Source organism: Pimephales promelas, chromosome 20, assembly GCF_988280905.1.
Source record: "Pimephales promelas chromosome 20, fPimPro1.hap1.1, whole genome shotgun sequence".
NCBI classification, from domain to species: domain Eukaryota; kingdom Metazoa; phylum Chordata; class Actinopteri; order Cypriniformes; family Leuciscidae; genus Pimephales; species Pimephales promelas.
Genome location: NC_142788.1, coordinates 11,159,411 through 11,177,768, shown reverse-complemented (window position 1 = coordinate 11,177,768; position 18,358 = coordinate 11,159,411). Strand labels below are relative to the sequence as shown.

Sequence of the window (18,358 nt, the reverse complement as noted above, 5' to 3'; positions counted from 1 at the left end):
AAACGAAGAGAAAATTAGAGGTTTTGTATCCCAAAAAAGACTTGAATCCCAAAAGACTCAATGCCGAATAAAACATGGATATACAGCAGGTTATGTTGGTAGCAAATTTAGCAAGGGTCCATTTGTTGACATCAGTTCACGACGTTGGTTAACATGAACTGGCTCACGATCTCACGACCAATTCTAACGAAATCAGACGAGTGATTAAAAAGTGGCTAATTCATACGACCTCACTTGTACGAATTAGTACAATTTGTCTAAACCTACGTGATGGGTAGGTTTAGGGGCGGGGTCAGGGGTACGTCATTCGTACGAATTGGCCAACTCGTAAAATATGTACGATTTAGCAAAAAACGTACTAATTCGTACGAGTGAGGTTGTACGAATTGTTATACGAATTAGCCACCCCGTAAAATTTGTACGAATTGCCGTGAGATCGGGTTGGAACTGATGATAAAAAATACTTCTAAAGCATTTCTTAATGTTAAGTTTAATTAAAACAAAGTTTAATTAAAACAAAGTTTAATACATACTGTAAAAAATGTATTGCTCATTGTTTGTTAATGTTAATGAATGCATTAACTAATGGGATACTATTACAACAGTTACTTCTGGTCTTTGAATTTGGTTGGCTGATTTCAATTCTATTCTATTCTATTATTATAATTAATTAGTGTCGTCAAAACCATTAATCACGATTAATCACATCAAACAAAAATGTGCGTGTATACAGTATCTGAAGAGTTCTGATGCAAAAGCCCATAAGTCAAAATTTTTATCAAGCTTGTGTATTTAAGTTCAGTAATTTCACTTAAATGACAATTAATAGGTAATCTGCATTGTCATTTAAGTGAAATCACTGAACTTAAATATACAAGCTTGATAAAAATGATCATTCTAGAAGAAAATTTCAACTTTTGCATTTGCATCTGAACTCTTCATATATATATTTACAATATATTACTTATGTGTCTGTGTGTACAGGTATATACAAAATATAATAATATACTGTACATGCACATATATATCATGTAAACAAATAATTTTATGTTTGATGTGGCTAATCGTGATTAATCGATTTGACGGCACTAATTACATATTATATTATATTATGTTATGTTATATTATATTATATTATATTATATTATATTATATTATATTATATTAGATTATATTATATTATATTAGATTATATTAGATTATATTATATATGTGAATGGTTTGTAATTCATTTATTACTTTAAAAAACCCTAAACAAGCATTAAATGAAATAAAATAAAAAATCTACTTATATACTGTAAAAAAAAAAATCAGTCTAATTAAAATGGTCTTATTGAAAAAAAGTCCAACACAATCTATGCCAATATATATAACCTATAATTTTGTTAGTCAAGTTGTTATAACACAATTTTTATACATTGTAAAAAAAAAATATTTTCATGATTTGTAATCACAACATTTTTGTAATCACAACATCTCAACTTAATTTATAATAATTTATCTGGTTCAGATAACATAATATTTTGAGTTTCTGATGATTAAATCAATCTCCTTCATTGTATTAACTAAATTTTTCCATTTCAATTAACTTAAAATTTTAAGGCAACCAGGTTACTTAATTTTTTAAGTTAAACCAACAATATTTTTTTACAGTGTAGTTGCACCTCTCATTCACTTCCTCTGAAGAGTGATTAATATAATATAATATAATATAATATAATATAATATAATATAATATAATATAATTATATATACTTTTAGTAAAACAATCTCTCTCTCTGTTCTCTGAATCCACTTGTGCTTGTTGGAAGTGCACACTATAAATAAAATGCATTATTATTGTTTGGGAAGTTGTGCTTCATGCAACCTTTGAATGAGTCTGTATCTCATAAGAGCGCCCTTGTCAACTGCAGTGGTGTTGTTCATGTTGTGTGTGCTCCAGGAGTTGGGGGTCTCACCTCTGCTGAGCAGCTGTAGGTTGCGCACCTCCTCTCTGACCTGTAGCTGTAGGACCTGCTGCAGGACCTCCTGTCTCAGTGTCTCCTGGATTATACCCATCCTCTCCAGCTTCTCTCCATTCAACCGCAACAGGGCACGACCTGAAAAAGTGTGTGAGTGACAGTTTGCAAAGTCAATGCCAGCTTCGTAAAATAGCTAGATGGAACAGAAAAGGATTATATCTGGAGAAAATTTGATCGATAGAATTGGTTTACATTTCTTTAAATCCTCAAGCCATCAAATTAATGTCACAGATCTTGCAAACAGAACAAGCCAACCAGAGAAAAAGTCTTTGAGAAAACCAGACATGTAATAAGACTTTCTCTTCCTGCTGTACAGTTTTAGCTCTGCTGCTTCTAAAACACCGAAACTTGGCCAATATATCATTTGTGCATAAAGCAATTCCAGGACATTTTGTTATAGACTCTGTGACACACACACACACACACACACACACACACAAAAAAAAAAAAAATAATCATCCAAGGTGGCGAATGAAGAGAATGCTGACTATTAAAAAATTAACATAATAAATGATAATACAGTTTAAAGTGTAAAAAATACAGGGAATTAACCAAATAAATAACAACAATAAAAAGCAACACAATTAAGGTTGAGAAAAAAATATTAAAAAAAAACATTGTAGAAAATTTTCAGTCTGATTAAAACAGCCTAATTTAATTATAATAATAATAAGGTTGAGAAAAATGGGCCTAATAGAATTAACAGTATATAAATATGCATTAATGAAAAAAAAATGGTAAAACTTTATTTTGATAGTCCACTTTAGACATTCTACTAACTATAAGTAAATTTGCAACTACATGTCAACTAAGTGTCATTAGAGTATTAGTGGACTGTCAGCTTAATATCTGCTAACACTTTATTTTGTTGGTCCCCCAACAGATATTCTACTGACTATGAGTAACTTGGCAACTACAAGTCAACTTATTCTACTAACCCGAACCCTAACACATAACCATAACCTACCAGTCTACTGAGAGTCTACTAATACTCTAATGAGAGTTAGTTGACATGTAGTTGAAAAGTTACCTAGAGTTAGTAGAATGTCTAAAGTGGACTATCGAAATAAAGTGGAACCAAAAAAATAAATAAAAAAAGTCCAGTGTGTTTAAAATGGTCCAATTTAAAAAGCATATACACTACTAGCCAAAATAAAATACAAATTATTATTTTGGCCAAATTCTGAGAGTAGTACAGCATGTATCCTTTACAAATTAGGTGATTCCAAAATAGTACCGTGAAAATTCACAATCTCATGAAAGTGTGTATCTATACCACAAAATTCATTTCTCGTGTCATGTCAAAAATTGTTTTTGCGTGCATATAAAACCCTTCATAAAGCATTCATGATGTTGTGACGTAAGTATTCACGTCAAAACTTAACCCCCTGGGGACCAAGGTGTACTTGTGGTCCTTGAGATGTTCTGACATGCCCTGACATTTGTGCTTTTTTCAGTTGCTCATAAACATATTAATGGCACAGGTGAAATTACACTATATTTAGCACAAACAGGGCTACCATAATATGTGAGCAACATGTATGTACATGTTTGTATTTTTGAGAGAATATTGTTTATGTGTCTTTTCATACAGACTACATCAACTGAGAATAGTTGCTTTTTATATAAATTACTTCATTTAAAAGAAGAGAATTTCAGCTTCATAAAGAGAAATCTTTCGTGTCTCTGTGACAAGTATTTACTGAGTTACAGTTCATTTTTCGGACGCGTTTCAGAAAGATTTTTGCGGAGACAGAGTGAGCTCAAAGCGCACCGTTTATTTGATTTATTTTACAAAAACAGTAGTTTTTGTTTTTGTAGACCGTTATTTGAAATTAATTACGAGTTGCATCTCTCATTCACACAACATATCTCTTTTCCATTTCGGCTAGCATGCTACCTTTCAGCCACCAAAGTAAGCAGTAGATGGCAAAGCAGCTTAGTTTTGCAACAGAGAGTTTATTTACATCATAAAGCCTGCTCACGTCCCTCACTGTCACAGTCTTGTCCTTCAAAAAAAAAAAAACATCACAAAGCAAGAGAATTTATTGTCATTCGCCCCGGATGCGCTCGCTCTAATTAAGCGCATAAATCATATTTTTCTCTCTTACAATATAATCATCCATCCCCATTCTTACCTGGCAAGTCCCCACACACTCCCTCAGAAGAAAGCCAGACATAGTTTACATAACGAGAGTCTATTTTAAGCCTCATTAATGAATGTGTTCAATTTCTGCACACATTGCTCTGTGAAGCCGGTTTACGTAAGGCCCATTTTGTGACCTTAGATGAGCTTATTGATTTGTGTGGTGTGTGTCCAGGAACATAGGCGCTGGGCAGCTATTCCCCTCCATGAATGAAACATAATGACCTTAATACCAGCTGGCCGTGGCTATTTCTCTGATGATGTAGTGGAAATGGAGAGATGAGTGCAGTGTGGTTTGGGGGTTCAGAGACTGGATAATGATAATTACAGTTTTACAGATCATCTACAGAACTTCAAGAGCTGTCCCTTGAGACGAACCACTACCTGGCGTTTAATTACTTTCTCATAAGTGAGATTTGGTTACAGAAACCTTCATGCGTTCAGAAACGGGGAACAAAATGACTCATCTTGGATATTTAGCGGTTAGAGGGAGAAAGCTTGTCTTCTTTCAAGTCTGCTAGAAATAGCATGACAAGCATAGCCTTCCTTCGTTGACATTAACAGGACGTTTAGATATTTGGGAAAGCTAGACTCATTGGAAAAAAATGTGCTTCTACTTACATTTTTGCAAGTGACTGTAAAAAACCAACAACTTTTATTCCTTTCCACGTAAATTGGGATTACAGGTGTAGGCTGTCGATTAATTCAGACTTAAAGTGCTGTACGTAACTTTTTTTACTCTACAAAAGCATAAAAATACCATAATATGTTTGGAGATATCAAGTTCACAAGTGAAAAACACTTCTATAGCCAATAATTTTCCTTATTATTTTTCATGTTCTGTGTTGTCTGTCGATTTTTGTTTTGGTCTGTGTGATCTCGTCCACCGCCAGTTCACCCAATAGTATTTCGACACCCCGGGATGCCAGTTGGCAGGAACTTGAGCGTATTGCTACCAGCGAAAAAACTGGTTTAGAGATTGCAGATTCTAGCCGACCTAAAAAGCCTCGATATCGATATATCGATATCTAAAAATCTTAATGAAAGAGAGCATATTAAAACACGGATAAATCCACTCATCAACTTACAGTGTAAGTTTCCTCGGCTTTCATTGTCAATTGACCCTTCAAATGGAGTTTGATTGACAGGTGATCTGGCCAATCATAATCCACCACCCGCAGAATCCGCCATTTTTGTACAACAAAGCAGTCAGGAGAGTTAGTAGATTAAAATTGGAGGATTTGAACTTGAAAAACTGAGTTTACTGACATCTTTCAGCGGTTAAAACATCATTCCTTCGTATGTTCATTCATGTTTATTTTATGCTATAAATTAACTAGAAGGAAGAGATGATCGATTCACAAGCAGCTTTAACTGACAGCGATCTGTCAGACACATTAAAAAGGTATGTACTGTTTAAATAAATTTGAAAGGTGAGACTTTGTTTCATATCAAAAGTCCTGTTTGTTAGCGCATTGTCAGAGTCCTCCCGTGAGACCGGTATCGCTTGTCTGACATAGCAACAGTAACTAAAGGGGGCGGGTCTTTGTGAACGGTCAATTGCACTCTTTCCTGTTGCGTGTCCTCAAACTGGCAACCCATGTGAGCATCGAGTCTGAGGAGGCGGGGGAAACAACGATCTCTCATATTTTGAATTTGGACTGCAGTACCTATTTCGACCACTAGCTGTCATTAGCCACTAGCTATCAAGTCCGAAAATTTCGTATGCGTTTTTTCATATTCATCATCCTAATATTCATCCGCATATTTCACAGAAATCTTGCACACTGGGTCCGATGCAAACGAATTAAATCTTTGCGAAAAAAAATCGCAAAACAATACAAAATGGAGTCTTCAAGCAGTGAAGATGAATTTGTTGTCCTCTCTATTCTTAAAAAGAGAAAAAGAACGAAGAAGCGAAGCGATTCAAAGATGTCAGTGGCTCATTTTGATGCTTCCCTAGCGATACTGGCGCCACATGTTAAAAAGAAGACCACCAATTTCCATGAACCAGTTGATCCTGAAATGTCTGGATTTTGGCGTTCGCTTGTACAGTCACTCTAAATTGTCAAATCACTTATCAAAATGCCTTCTACGGATGCGAAAAACGACCAAAATTTAACCTGATCCGAATTTTTTACGATTGACGAACAATTCGGAGGCAGTTTGTAAACGTGATTGACACAACGCAAGGTCGTATTTTTTGCTAAATTTTCGGATGATAATTTTGTACTCAAGGACTTTCCTTGCAAAATACTATGTTATGAACGCAAAGCACTTTACCATAGTGATCAGCTTCATATGTTTGGCTTTTCTGGCATAGTAAACTTGCGCAGTAGCTCACCTGATACAAAACTGCACTTGCAATGCCGAGCGCAGTGAGTCTATAAAAGAGCTCAAAGACTTGTAAAATAAAGCTTAAAAGTCCTTGCACACTGAATCCGAAACTCTCATCCGTTAAAAAATAAATCCGACCTCACGTTTTGGCAATCATGTTTACACACTGCCTCAGAAACTTTCGTACATCATAAAAACAATTCAGATCGGGTTTGATTTTCTGCGTGTTTAAAACGTTTTTAAAACGCATACAAAAATTTCAAGGACCGCTATTGACGGCCATTTCCGTCATTTGTGAGTAAACGCTTCCCCGCCATTGATGGAAATTTCCAGTTTTCACTGTTACGGTAGGGGGTGCTATTACACATCAACGACAAAGAGTACAGAATTTCCTGAATCTCCTGATCAAAACACATCAAACGAGAAGCAGAAACAAGCGATATCATATGTTATCATATGCATATGTAAAATAACACTTTTCGTACCACTCACTGAACATTTTGCTTTGAAAGCGTCGAAAAAACGTGCAAGCCGCAAGGCCCGCAACCTATAGCACAGGAATATTTTCCAATGAGCCTGGGTTGTATTCAGCCCAGTCGGATATTTTCCCAAGGCCAAAGACCAGCAGGGGCACAGATGAGCTGCAGAAATTATGAAATTATTATGATTATGCAGTGCATTTTAGCCTGGACTGTTGCCATCACAGTCAAAGATGCTCTTCCACACAGCAAGTGCAGAATGATGCAAGCCAGACTCGTGGATTATACTGTCACAATCGAGTTGTGCTGTGTGGCGTCACACTACGCAGCACGCTTCCAGCGTACAGATGGTGCAAACATCTGTGCCCGGATGCCCAAGGCATGCCAATGTCATAATCTGACCTTGGTCAGGACACAATGAAAGGTTCGTTCCCTTACGTCACAGCCACAGTGACGCAAGACACTTTTAAAATAAGTAGTATGAAGTGAGCATATTGACTTACTACTTGCTATTGCTAATCAAAGAGAGGTTGTATTCATAATTTAGGATGGAAATCCGGCAACCCTTTTTTTAAAGTAACATAGTTACACATTACTACATTACTACATGTATTAACTATAGTAATAAAAGTAAATTATGCATAATTACAAGTAACTAACCCTAACCGCAACTCTAGCAAGTAAATGTAGTTAATTAATGTTACTCAGTACTTGCTTATTTACGTCACCTTAAAATACAGTGTAACCGAACATTCTCATTCAAAACAGCATTTCTTTGGACTAAATGAAATCTGGATACACCCATGAATGTGAGATGAGTTGTTATATTTTGTTTTGTTTTCAAGGAGATAAAGTTGTATCTTTTTAAAACTTACACTGGGATTTAAATGAATCAAGACTTTCTGGACTAAAAGCAATTTCGATTTTATTGGGTCTTTATTGTGATTTGCTGTACAGTGGAAGAAATCAGCTGCAAGCTTTTCTACTGAAGCATAGGAATATCCATGGTTAAAGAGATAAAAGAGCGGCCAATGAAAGGACACTGTGTGTGTGTGTGTGTGTGTGTGTGTGTGTGTGTGTGTGTGTGTGTGTGTGTGTGTTTGAACAATAAAAAACAAAGCCGTTACGTTGAATCGCAAGGTGAATTACAAGATAAAGCAAAAACCAAGAGAAGCACCAAACTGAAATGGCTTACTACAGTAAATCACTGCAATTCACAGGACACCACTTTATTAAAGGGGTGGTTTACTGCTTTTTTTTTTTTTTTTTTTTTTTTTTTTTTTGCATGATTGTGTTTATGGGGTGCAATATAACATGTATTCATGGTTTTTCTTTTTTAAAAAGTCTTGGGAAGCATTTGGACATGCTTCAATAACTGACGCTTTAGGCGCCCTTTAGCGTCAGTTAGATGACGCCCAAGGATGCGTGTACCCTACCCCCACCCCACACCTAAACCTAACCGCGTCCTCTAACAGACGCTTTCCTTTAGCGTCAGTTAGATGACGCCATAGGATCGCGTCATGTAAGTGACGCTAAAGGGCGCCTAAAACGTCAAATATTGAAGCATGGTCAAAGGTGACGCCTTGGGGTGAGAATGCGTTGTTATTTTTCATAAATTCCCCTTTTATTTTAAGCCGCGTTATTTTAAGTCTATGAAACCACTCCCTCAGAAACAGGCAGTGGGCTCAGATTGGTTAGTTCTGGCCGGTGTGTTGTGATTGGCTAAACTGTACAGCACGTTGTCCGGAAAATTCACGCCCATTACCTTTACGGGTGAATGTTTCATATGTGTTCCTGTCAAATGTAAATAATGGTGTCGATACTGCAGTATCAGTATGAGCCAGAATCAGACCCAGAAAGCAGCGATGAAAGAGGCAAGCAGAACCTCACCACACACGGCTCTTACTAAACGTTTCTGAATGGTAATTTGCCTATATTTTTTTTTAACTTTATACACGTTTGTCTTACACAAAATAGCATCGAACTGACTGGCTACTACATACACTAACAGCATTGGCACTGGTTTACGTTCTTGATCAAATCGCAAATAACGTCATAAAGTATGTATACATGAAAAATACATTTACAACATTAGTACTTATACAAAATTCAGGTCTAAAGTGTTTGTGCGCGTTTGTCGTAGACACAAAATAGCATAACTAGTAACCTAGTGGCTATAAAGCCAGCATTGGCATTTGATAAAACTAAAACATTACGTCTGAAATTATATTATACATGCGAATACATTTAAAATGATGAAGTCTTAGCCTACTTACAGGTTGTGTCCCACTCCCAACAACTGCTGTCTCTGGTTTTAAAGCTGGAACTGCTTCATGTTTTAGTAACAGTTTCTTGTTGAATCCGGTGTTGAATTCGTGGAGATTCTGGAAGCTGTCTTACGTAAAATGCGCAGCACAGAGAGCTGAATAACGATTGTCATTTTCAGGAACATAATCAAATATAAATTGTATCCATTGTTGACGAAGTACAGCGTCCGTGGGAAGCCCGAACACAGAAGACCTGACAGCTGGGTGAACAACACACTCGACGAGCCGCAGAAATATGGCCGAGCCCTTTCCTGCATATTCCGGAGGGAGGCTTGATGTAAATGTACGGGTTAGTGACGTCTAAAACCCGTTGTAGTCCCAATCGAGTCGTTTTTGTAGGCATTCAACTTCCTGATTTTTAAAAGACGATATCTCTGCTTGAATTGAACTTTCAGCGCTGCAACTTAGTGTGTAATGTTGCTGCACCAACAGCAACATTACACACTATTTAAAATGAAAAAAGTGAAATCGCAATCAACCCCCCCTTTAAGCTCTGTCTCTTGTTCTATATCAATCATATACAGTTAGAATCTCCACCTATAATATCCAGAAAGCTTGACCAGGAAATAGGAAGTGCCTTTTCCATTTTTTTTAAACCATCGAGTTCAGGACAAATTACAGGACAAAGCTAATGTGACAACCTTTTCAAACCGCACTCTCCATACATCCATCTCCATGCTAAAAAGCACCAATTACGAAAGTGTGTCTTGTTAAGCCTGATCTGTTAAATAAATTCCTGGTGTCTTTAACTACTTGAGGCTTATGGGGTATTATTGGACAGAGATGCCCCACTGACCCAACCTCCAGTTGCCCCTGGGGCTTTAGGGGACAGGACCAACACTAACCCAGTTTCCAGCTCTGAGAATTCACACGTCGCTGTGGGGATTGCATTCGCTTCTCAGTCACTCACAATAGGCTGGGAAGAACAATTAGAGCATGGGTGATGCTAACTGCATAACACAGGATAATGGAAACGTCCGTAACCAGCCAGAGGTGCTTTTTTTTCTAAGATGCATTGAATTTTTCATTTTGATGTGACGCTTTGATGCTGAACGACATTGAGGGGCTTGCTTTATAAACCTCTAAAACACACGCACACAAGCACACATACTAATTCAGTGCTTTTAAATTCAGCCCTGCAGAAACACTTTATCCAGAATTGCTGTTTGTCTGGGTCTTTTGTGTAGCAGCAGACAGCACAGGTGAACAGGGCAGAAATGAATTCCCCAAAGACAGGTTTAATGTGCTCCCAAATAATGCCCTGGAGATCGTGATAGAGGTGCTGTCAAAAAACAAGATGAAGTGGAGTATAGAGGAAAAAGAAAAACAATTGGTCCTAAAAAGTACTCTGTTCTTTTGATTTGTCTCATATTTTTGTCTCATATCAACAAACAAACAAGGAGACTGAAAAGACATTTAGTTGGCGGCAGTGGCTCAGTCTTCATGTGGGTTGTCTACAAACCGAAAGGTTGGTGGTTCAATCCTCGGTTCCACCTGACCAAGTGTCGAGGTGTCCATGAGCAAGACACCTAAAGCCTTGTTCACACTACATGATTTTAAAATGTCGGGCTGAACTGTGCAGTTCACATTACATGACTTGCTCTCAGTGAAATCATGAGTGTTCAAGTTGTTTAGCTGTTCACACCACACAACACAACGTGATTGATCCACAACAGGAGGTAACTCACTACACGAGTTGACAACGCACTACATAGAGATACAACCACGATCGGATGATAAGAGCATATCATTTGTGACTCAATGAGAGCTGTTTCAGTACTATAGTACGGTCTAAATCCTGAAAATAATCAAACAAATAACGAGTTGACAACAACACGATTCTATCTGGTCTAGAAACCATGTTTTGTCACGAAAAACCACGCAATAAAATGAACCAGAAATGACGCGAAACTGCAGAGAAGAACACAACACACGAATATGGACGTCAGACAGAAACTAGTGCTGCACACTGTTTGCTCGACGATCTGCTCTGAGAAAAAAAAAATGCAAAAAAGAAAAGAAAAAGTAAGATTTACCTGGTGTCCTCAACCCATGCGTTGCTATGATTGGCTGTACTCATGACATCACTGAGATTGAGTCGCACGACTGCTCGAGATATCTAGCATGCTAGATATTTTTCTGAGCTCGGTGACCTGTCTGCGAGCTGTCTTTGGTGCGTTGTTGGCTCTTTCACACTAACGGATTGGCGAGCGTTAATCGTCCGCTAATCGCCCGCGATTTGCACGCGATAACACCCTGACTTGTCGGCGACTCAATGATTTGCAAATCGGGCTTAAATCGGGCTTAAAATCACGTAGTGTGAACTAGGCTTAACCCCAGCTGCTCCCGACGAGCTGGATGGCACATTGCATGGTGTATGAATGAGTGTGTGAATGGGTGAATGTGAGGCAATATGTAAAGCGCTTTGGTGGCCATTAGGTCTATGAAAGCGTTATATAAATGCAGTTCAATTACCATTTAGTTACTTGATAAAAATATATTATCCTTCCTATAGCAAAATTGTGATTTTGTGATAAATCGTGAAAATTGTGATACTGTGGCGAGCAGGACGAGTGATGGCCGCGGGAGAACGACACAAGGCCGGTGGCGTGATTACTGATGAGCGACACCTGTGAGACGCACCAACAATGTTGTGCACTCGAGACTCGGACTCGGTCTCGGACTCGGTCTCGAGTCCATATTTTAATGGACTCGGTCTTGTCATGGACTCGTGTGCATTTTGACTCGGAATTGACTCGTACTCGAACATATTAGGAGTCGGGACTCTGACTTATTCCCGAGTTCACTCGAGTCCCATTCAAAATATATCATGATTATTACTGTATGTTAATATTTCTTTAAATTGTTGTTTGATTGAAACGTCCAATGATTGCTGACTTTCTTGTGTGCAACTGCTCATGACTTGAGACTATAACGTTCGCGACGTGCAAATGCAGCAAGACCCAGGTCAGATGTGATGTGGAGCTTCTAGCTCAACTATGTATTGAAAATGTCTGCCTTATCATCCCTAATTCAGTTTGCATATAAGAGCCACACAGAATTTGTGTGCAGTAATGTTCTGTGAAAGAGCACTTACTGATTGTAAAAATTGTAAGTCATTTAATAAATTACCTTTACACCACTATGTGGCCTTTTTAACATTTGGTTTACTGTTTGAGTATGCTGCCAATTTTATTGTTACCACCAAATATTTTACATATTCTTGAAGATATCTTTAAGTCTGGTTTGAGACCCAACCTTAGGTTATCTAACCTCTCTGGTCTCTGTCTCGACTTGGACTCGACTGTCTTTGGTCTCGACTCGGACTCGACTCTCTTTGGTCTCGGTCTCGACTCGGACTCGACTCTCTTTGGTCTCGGTCTCGACTAGGACTCGACTCTCTTTGGTCTCGGTCTCGACTTGGACTCGACTCTCTTTGGTCTCGGTCTTGACTTGGACTCGACTGTCTTTGGTCTCGGTCTCGACTTGGACTCGACTCTCTTTGGTCTCGGTCTCGACTCGGACTCGACTCTCTTTGGTCTCGGTCTCGACTTGGACTCGACTGTCTTTGGTCTCGACTCGGACTCGACTCTCTTAGGTCTCGGTCTCGACTCGGACTCGACTCTCTTTGGTCTCGGTCTCGACTCGGACTCGACTCTCTTTGGTCTCGGTCTCGACTCGGACTCGACTCTCTTTGGTCTCGGTCTCGACTTGGACTCGACTCTCTTTGGTCTCGGTCTCGACTTGGACTCGACTCTCTTTGGTCTCGGTCTCGACTCGGACTCGACTCTCTTTGGTCTCGGTCTCGACTCGGACTCGACCCTCTATGGTCTCGGTCTCGACTCGGACTCGACTCTCTTTGGTCTCGGTCTCGACTCGGACTTGACTCTCTTTGGTCTCGGTCTCGACTCGGACTCGACTCTCTTTGGTCTCGGTCTCGACTCGGACTCGACTCTCTTTGGTCTCGGTCTCGACTCGGACTCGACTCTCTTTGGTCTCGGTCTCGACTCGGACTCGACTCTCTTTGGTCTCGGTCTCGACTTGGACTCGACCCTCTATGGTCTCGGTCTCGACTCGGACTCGAGTGAGCTGGTCTCGACTACAACACTGCGCACCAGTCTCGTATTTCTCATGGAGGAGCGGGAATTTTCTTAGCAATATTAAAACGCACATCAACCGATCACTTGTTTAGCCTTCATGTAAACACTACAGTCAGATTCAGCAATCGCAATGAATTCAGTTAGATTGAAACAAAAGCTGTACATGTAAACAATGCATGGCGACTGCAGAAAGCAAAAGCTGAATCCCGGACATTTTGTACGATCTCTGGGAAAAAGAGGATGGTAACCCCTAAAGTTACTATTCATCTTTCTCCACAGAACAAGAGCCTGCTAGCTTAGCTTCCTAAAAAAGATGGCTGACACTATGTGTTCATTCTGTGAGTGAGATCTCGCCCTCTATGGGGTTTAGAACATGCGGGACAAACCCTACTACTGACTGTAGTCTTTAGCCTCTGGCCAAAAAATCCTCCGATGACGCAAAATGGCGATTTTTGCGTTCATCTGAGGATTTTTTTCCAGACGAAAAAAAAACAAAACATAAATATCTCGTCTCAGGGGGATATGAGGGTGGAAAGCACCTTTTTTCAAAAGAGAATAACTTTTAAAACAATATTTATCTGTTTTATCATGTGTTTTTATCTGCTTCATGTTTATTTTGCCAACTTTTAGGAGTGCGCAAGTACACAGTTAACAGACATTGACTGACAGCTACAAAACTGCCATTTTGATTTGGGCTCTTCAAGATTCATTAAAAGATGCAGTCCATACTAGAAATGAATGTGATCGCAGTGCAAGGCAATTCACACTCGCAGCTGTTTAACATCTGACTCGACAGAACCGATAATGCTGGAGCAGAAAGTCGTGTTTGACATGAGTCAGTGGATTACAGTGTGTGTAACAGTGCTTCGAGCCACAGTGCCAATGACCCGAGGAATATGGCACACGCAAACACTCATTTGGAGACACACACCATCTTAGAAAGAGGCTTGATATGTGAAGTAATAAATAATAGTGCAGATAATAGAATAAGGCCTCTAGCCAGTGTCGGCGCCCGGATGAATTACTTAAAGGGGCATTTGGAGGGAGCGCACATTTGTCACTCCAACCCAACTAAATGTAATGTTGCTAAAATGAGTGCTTGTGCTCAACCGTCAGTGTCTGAAGGAGAAGATGCATACACCGCATGCATACACATAACCCTAAAACATACGAACGTTAGAAGCACCAGGGACTGCACAAGAGAAACAATGACCCGATAAATCACAATTGATTTTGTTCTGTAGGCTAAACTTTGATTATATGTTCATATACAGGCCTACAGACAGTTTTTGTAAAAACCTAAGAGTTAGATCTAGACATATACACATTTATTAAATATTCTTGAATGTTGAATGCTTTAAACAAAAAAATTACAATGGGTCAACTCAATGATAGTTATTAGTATAATGTATTATTATATTATGAATCTCTTCATCTATTAATGAAAGATTGATTAAAATTTTTTTTTATTTCTGAAATATATATATATATATATATATATTTGTATTTGTTTGGGGAAGCATAAAGCAAAAAATTGTAGTTAAGTAGTTTAGTAGGCTAAATCTTTCATATTTAGAAGTAAGATTTTGTCAAAATATTATTTTTGTCCACCGAAAAAATCAAAACCATGTGACATAACAAACATGAATAAATGTGGGGGGAAAAAAAACAGAAAACAGGAAATTAAAATATTTAAATAAACAATAAAAAAAACTTTTTCAAAATAATGATTAAGATGTGTTAATCTAATGACTAAAATGCATTAGGCATATATACTGTATATACAGTATATATATATATATATATATATATATATATATATGTATATATATAAATATATAAAGCTTAATTAAATTTAAACTTTTATTGAAAGTGAAAACCGTATGATTTGCAACAATGTGATTTAAACCAGATTTTTTTCCTTATCATGAATATATGTCATTGTCCCCAAAACAAACCGTCAATCCTAATGCACAACTCTTTACTGATTAGCTAGGAGATGTCACATGGCTCATATGGCTTGACACTCATATGAGATTGAGATCACAAATATTACAAACATCAAAGGCTGTGAATGTCCACCTTAGGTAAATCCATTTAGACTCGGCTCCTTCTTCAACACATTTCCAGGAACAAATGTATGGATGGCAGTGTAAAATGATTTTATTACTTGGAAGCTCCGCTCCGGTGACCCCTAGATGGTGAGGCCTCATGGAAATGACTGTGATTTGACAAATAGCTCAACATTACAGTGTATAATTGTCCATTAGTGAGAGAGTTGGCTGAGAGTGTGTTAGAGGATGTGGCCTGCCAACGCTGCTCCTCAGAGAGAACGGCTAAAGCTTTGCGGATCCCTGATTTTCCTCCGCAGCTTCATAAAACAATTACAGTCAGATTTAAAAATAATTTTGGTTCATATCGATCAAGTTTATTATCATTAAATAAAACTAACCAAAACTAAAAATGTTTCTTGAAATATAATTAATTTGAAATGAAACACACACAGAAAAATATATAGTATATAAAAAACATTAAACATTTTTATTTCATCAAGATTTTTTTGAATTTATTATAAATCACATTCCTTTAGGAAGTTTAGTTGGCATTTGACTCGGTTTCTGTTACTGTTTCCTGTCCTGTGTACCATTTTTGTAGTTCTTTGTAGTTTTTCTAATTGATTAGTCTTGTTTGACTATGTAGTACTTAAAACCCCATAAGACATTTGTGAATAAATCATGATTTCCATCCAATGTGTTCAAGAGAACAAAATCGTCACTTCCAAGGAAACCGGTGCAAAATATCTGTATAAAAATGGAAGTTTCTGCAACCAGGGAAGCCACTGTGGCTCTTTTATGCATAATATGTTTGGAAACGCAATCAAATTAGACACTTCTGGGAGGTTAATGTACCAGATCTTTTAGGATATATTTTGATGACTCAAAAAACAAACTTGAGTTGAGATGTTGAGATGTTGTGTAATTTGAGATGTTTGAGATGTTGTGTAATAAAATTGGTCTGCCGGTTAGTCCAGTTGTCCAATCACACGATCTGTGTAGTTGCACATCATATTCCGTAAATGTGTTTCCATCATTGTTTATGCGTATGTCGTCTTATCGGGTAAAAAAACTGATCTTCCTCAATTGGGCACACATGGGTTTTTTTCTGCGCATTTTTAAGATTTAAGGCCAGTTCACACCGGGACGAATTTCGTTTGTGATATTCGTAGACGTTTAACGCCTTGTAACTTAACAAAGGGTGCCAATATGAGTGTACAAACCAACGCGTAAAACGGCACACGTAATAACGCCATTTTTTTTAAAACGCCTCGGGTTCGTTTTTTTTTTTGTAAGACGCGCCGCGTCAAAAACTATCCGACCAATAAGATTGGTGTTTTTGCTCATGTGTTTGGAGCTTCTAAAGTTACAGTAAAACACAACTTGGGGGCGCTCAAACACAAAACGGTCTTGCCGAGCACACATATGGAACAGAGAAGAAGATATATGCCAAGTAGCGTCGCCGTCTACACAGCCAAGAAGAAATAAGACGAGGAAGACGCGAGGCAAGATGAATGTAGAGCTGCTGTTCTCGTTGGTGTTAGAACATAAAGAACTAAATGACAATCGCGACAGCGACTTCAAATCTCGATAAAAGAGGACTGATATGGAGTGGTATTGCAGAGCAAATGGGCGCCATCTAATGTCAGGGAATGGATTTGCATGTTCACTCGGCTAATCGTCAGCGGAAATCGCTTGGGTGTGAACACAAAAAACGCGTTGAAAAATGCTGGCGAATAACGTGTGCCGATATTGTGTACGGCCTTCCATCCAGCATTTTTTTAGGCAGAGTCTCAAAATTTGCATAAAGATAAGGTGGAAACATAGCTAATGATTCTCTCGCAAATTAGAACTTTGCATAGAACTAAGTCTACAAAATATCCTAAATCTATTTCCATGACATTTCCAAGTTTGAAAAACACAATTTTGAAATCCCCTGCTACGTGTGTGCAGTACCTGTGATGGCGTGGTGAGAGAAGGCCTCCACGTAGGTCAGGTAGTTGTGGGGACAGTGTTTCTTCAGCCACTTACAGACGTCCTGCTGGGTCCATAGCACCACTGGTTTGCATAAGCTGGAGAGCGTTGGGCTGGTGTGGTACACAGTGAAGGCCTCTCCTGGCTGGATCTATGGAGCAAGGAAACATCTTAAACAACTTATCAGCGTATTAGTGTGCATGCTAATCTCCAGTCCATATATGCTAACCAGGAAACACTCCCGCCAGGCTTTAAAACTCGAAAAAAGTATCTTCAACACTAAAAAAAACAACAACTACAGATTGGATTAGTAGGCATGAAGAATGTGGAAAAATGTTTTGCTTTCATAACTTCAGGGTGTACTTACAGGCTACGTTTTTCTTTGAAAGCGCTAATTAAAACAACTAGCGCTGCACGCTTCTGTGTAAACAAAGCTCTTCTAATTACACGCACACTTTGTTCTGACTGCCGCAATGAGCAGAAAGATTCATCAAAACACACTTTTTATGGTTCTCTGTTGCAGATTCTTGCACAGCGGGAGCTGTAATAAAAAACTTTTAATAGGATATATTACGCTTGTGTGAGAACATGATGAAACGCAGTGTTAGCTTGTGTAAACTGTGTGAGTAAACACTCACATGGCCTCTCAATTTACTGTTTGTCATCCTGATTTGTTTAATCGTGACTACTACACTGTATAAAAGTTTAAAACTTACATTGTGGGGAATGCCATTTGCAAAGAAAACATCAATAACTCACAATGTCTTATTTCTAAGAGCTGTCGAAGTTAACTAGCAAATGATGGAAATATCTCCGTAAAGCCTAAAATGGGAACATTTTTACAATTTTAATTTTAATCTCAGTTGCCACTATATCTCCCAATGATATATATAAGTAAGATGATATTTAAATGCTTAGTT

The 18,358-nt window shown here is 38.2% G+C and overlaps 1 protein-coding gene across 1 annotated transcript in view; it reads right to left on the bottom strand.

The window, feature by feature from the left end:
- Positions 1–18,358, bottom strand: part of samd10b (sterile alpha motif domain containing 10b) — an 86,753-nt gene that overhangs the window by 11,607 nt on the left and 56,788 nt on the right. The window contains exons 3-4 of the mRNA XM_089124439.1: positions 17,421–17,589; positions 1,959–2,099 (exon numbers count right to left, since the gene is read on the bottom strand). Of these exons, the coding sequence (XP_088980565.1) occupies positions 1,959–2,099; positions 17,421–17,589 (310 nt within the window). The remainder of the gene's footprint in view (positions 1–1,958; positions 2,100–17,420; positions 17,590–18,358) is intronic.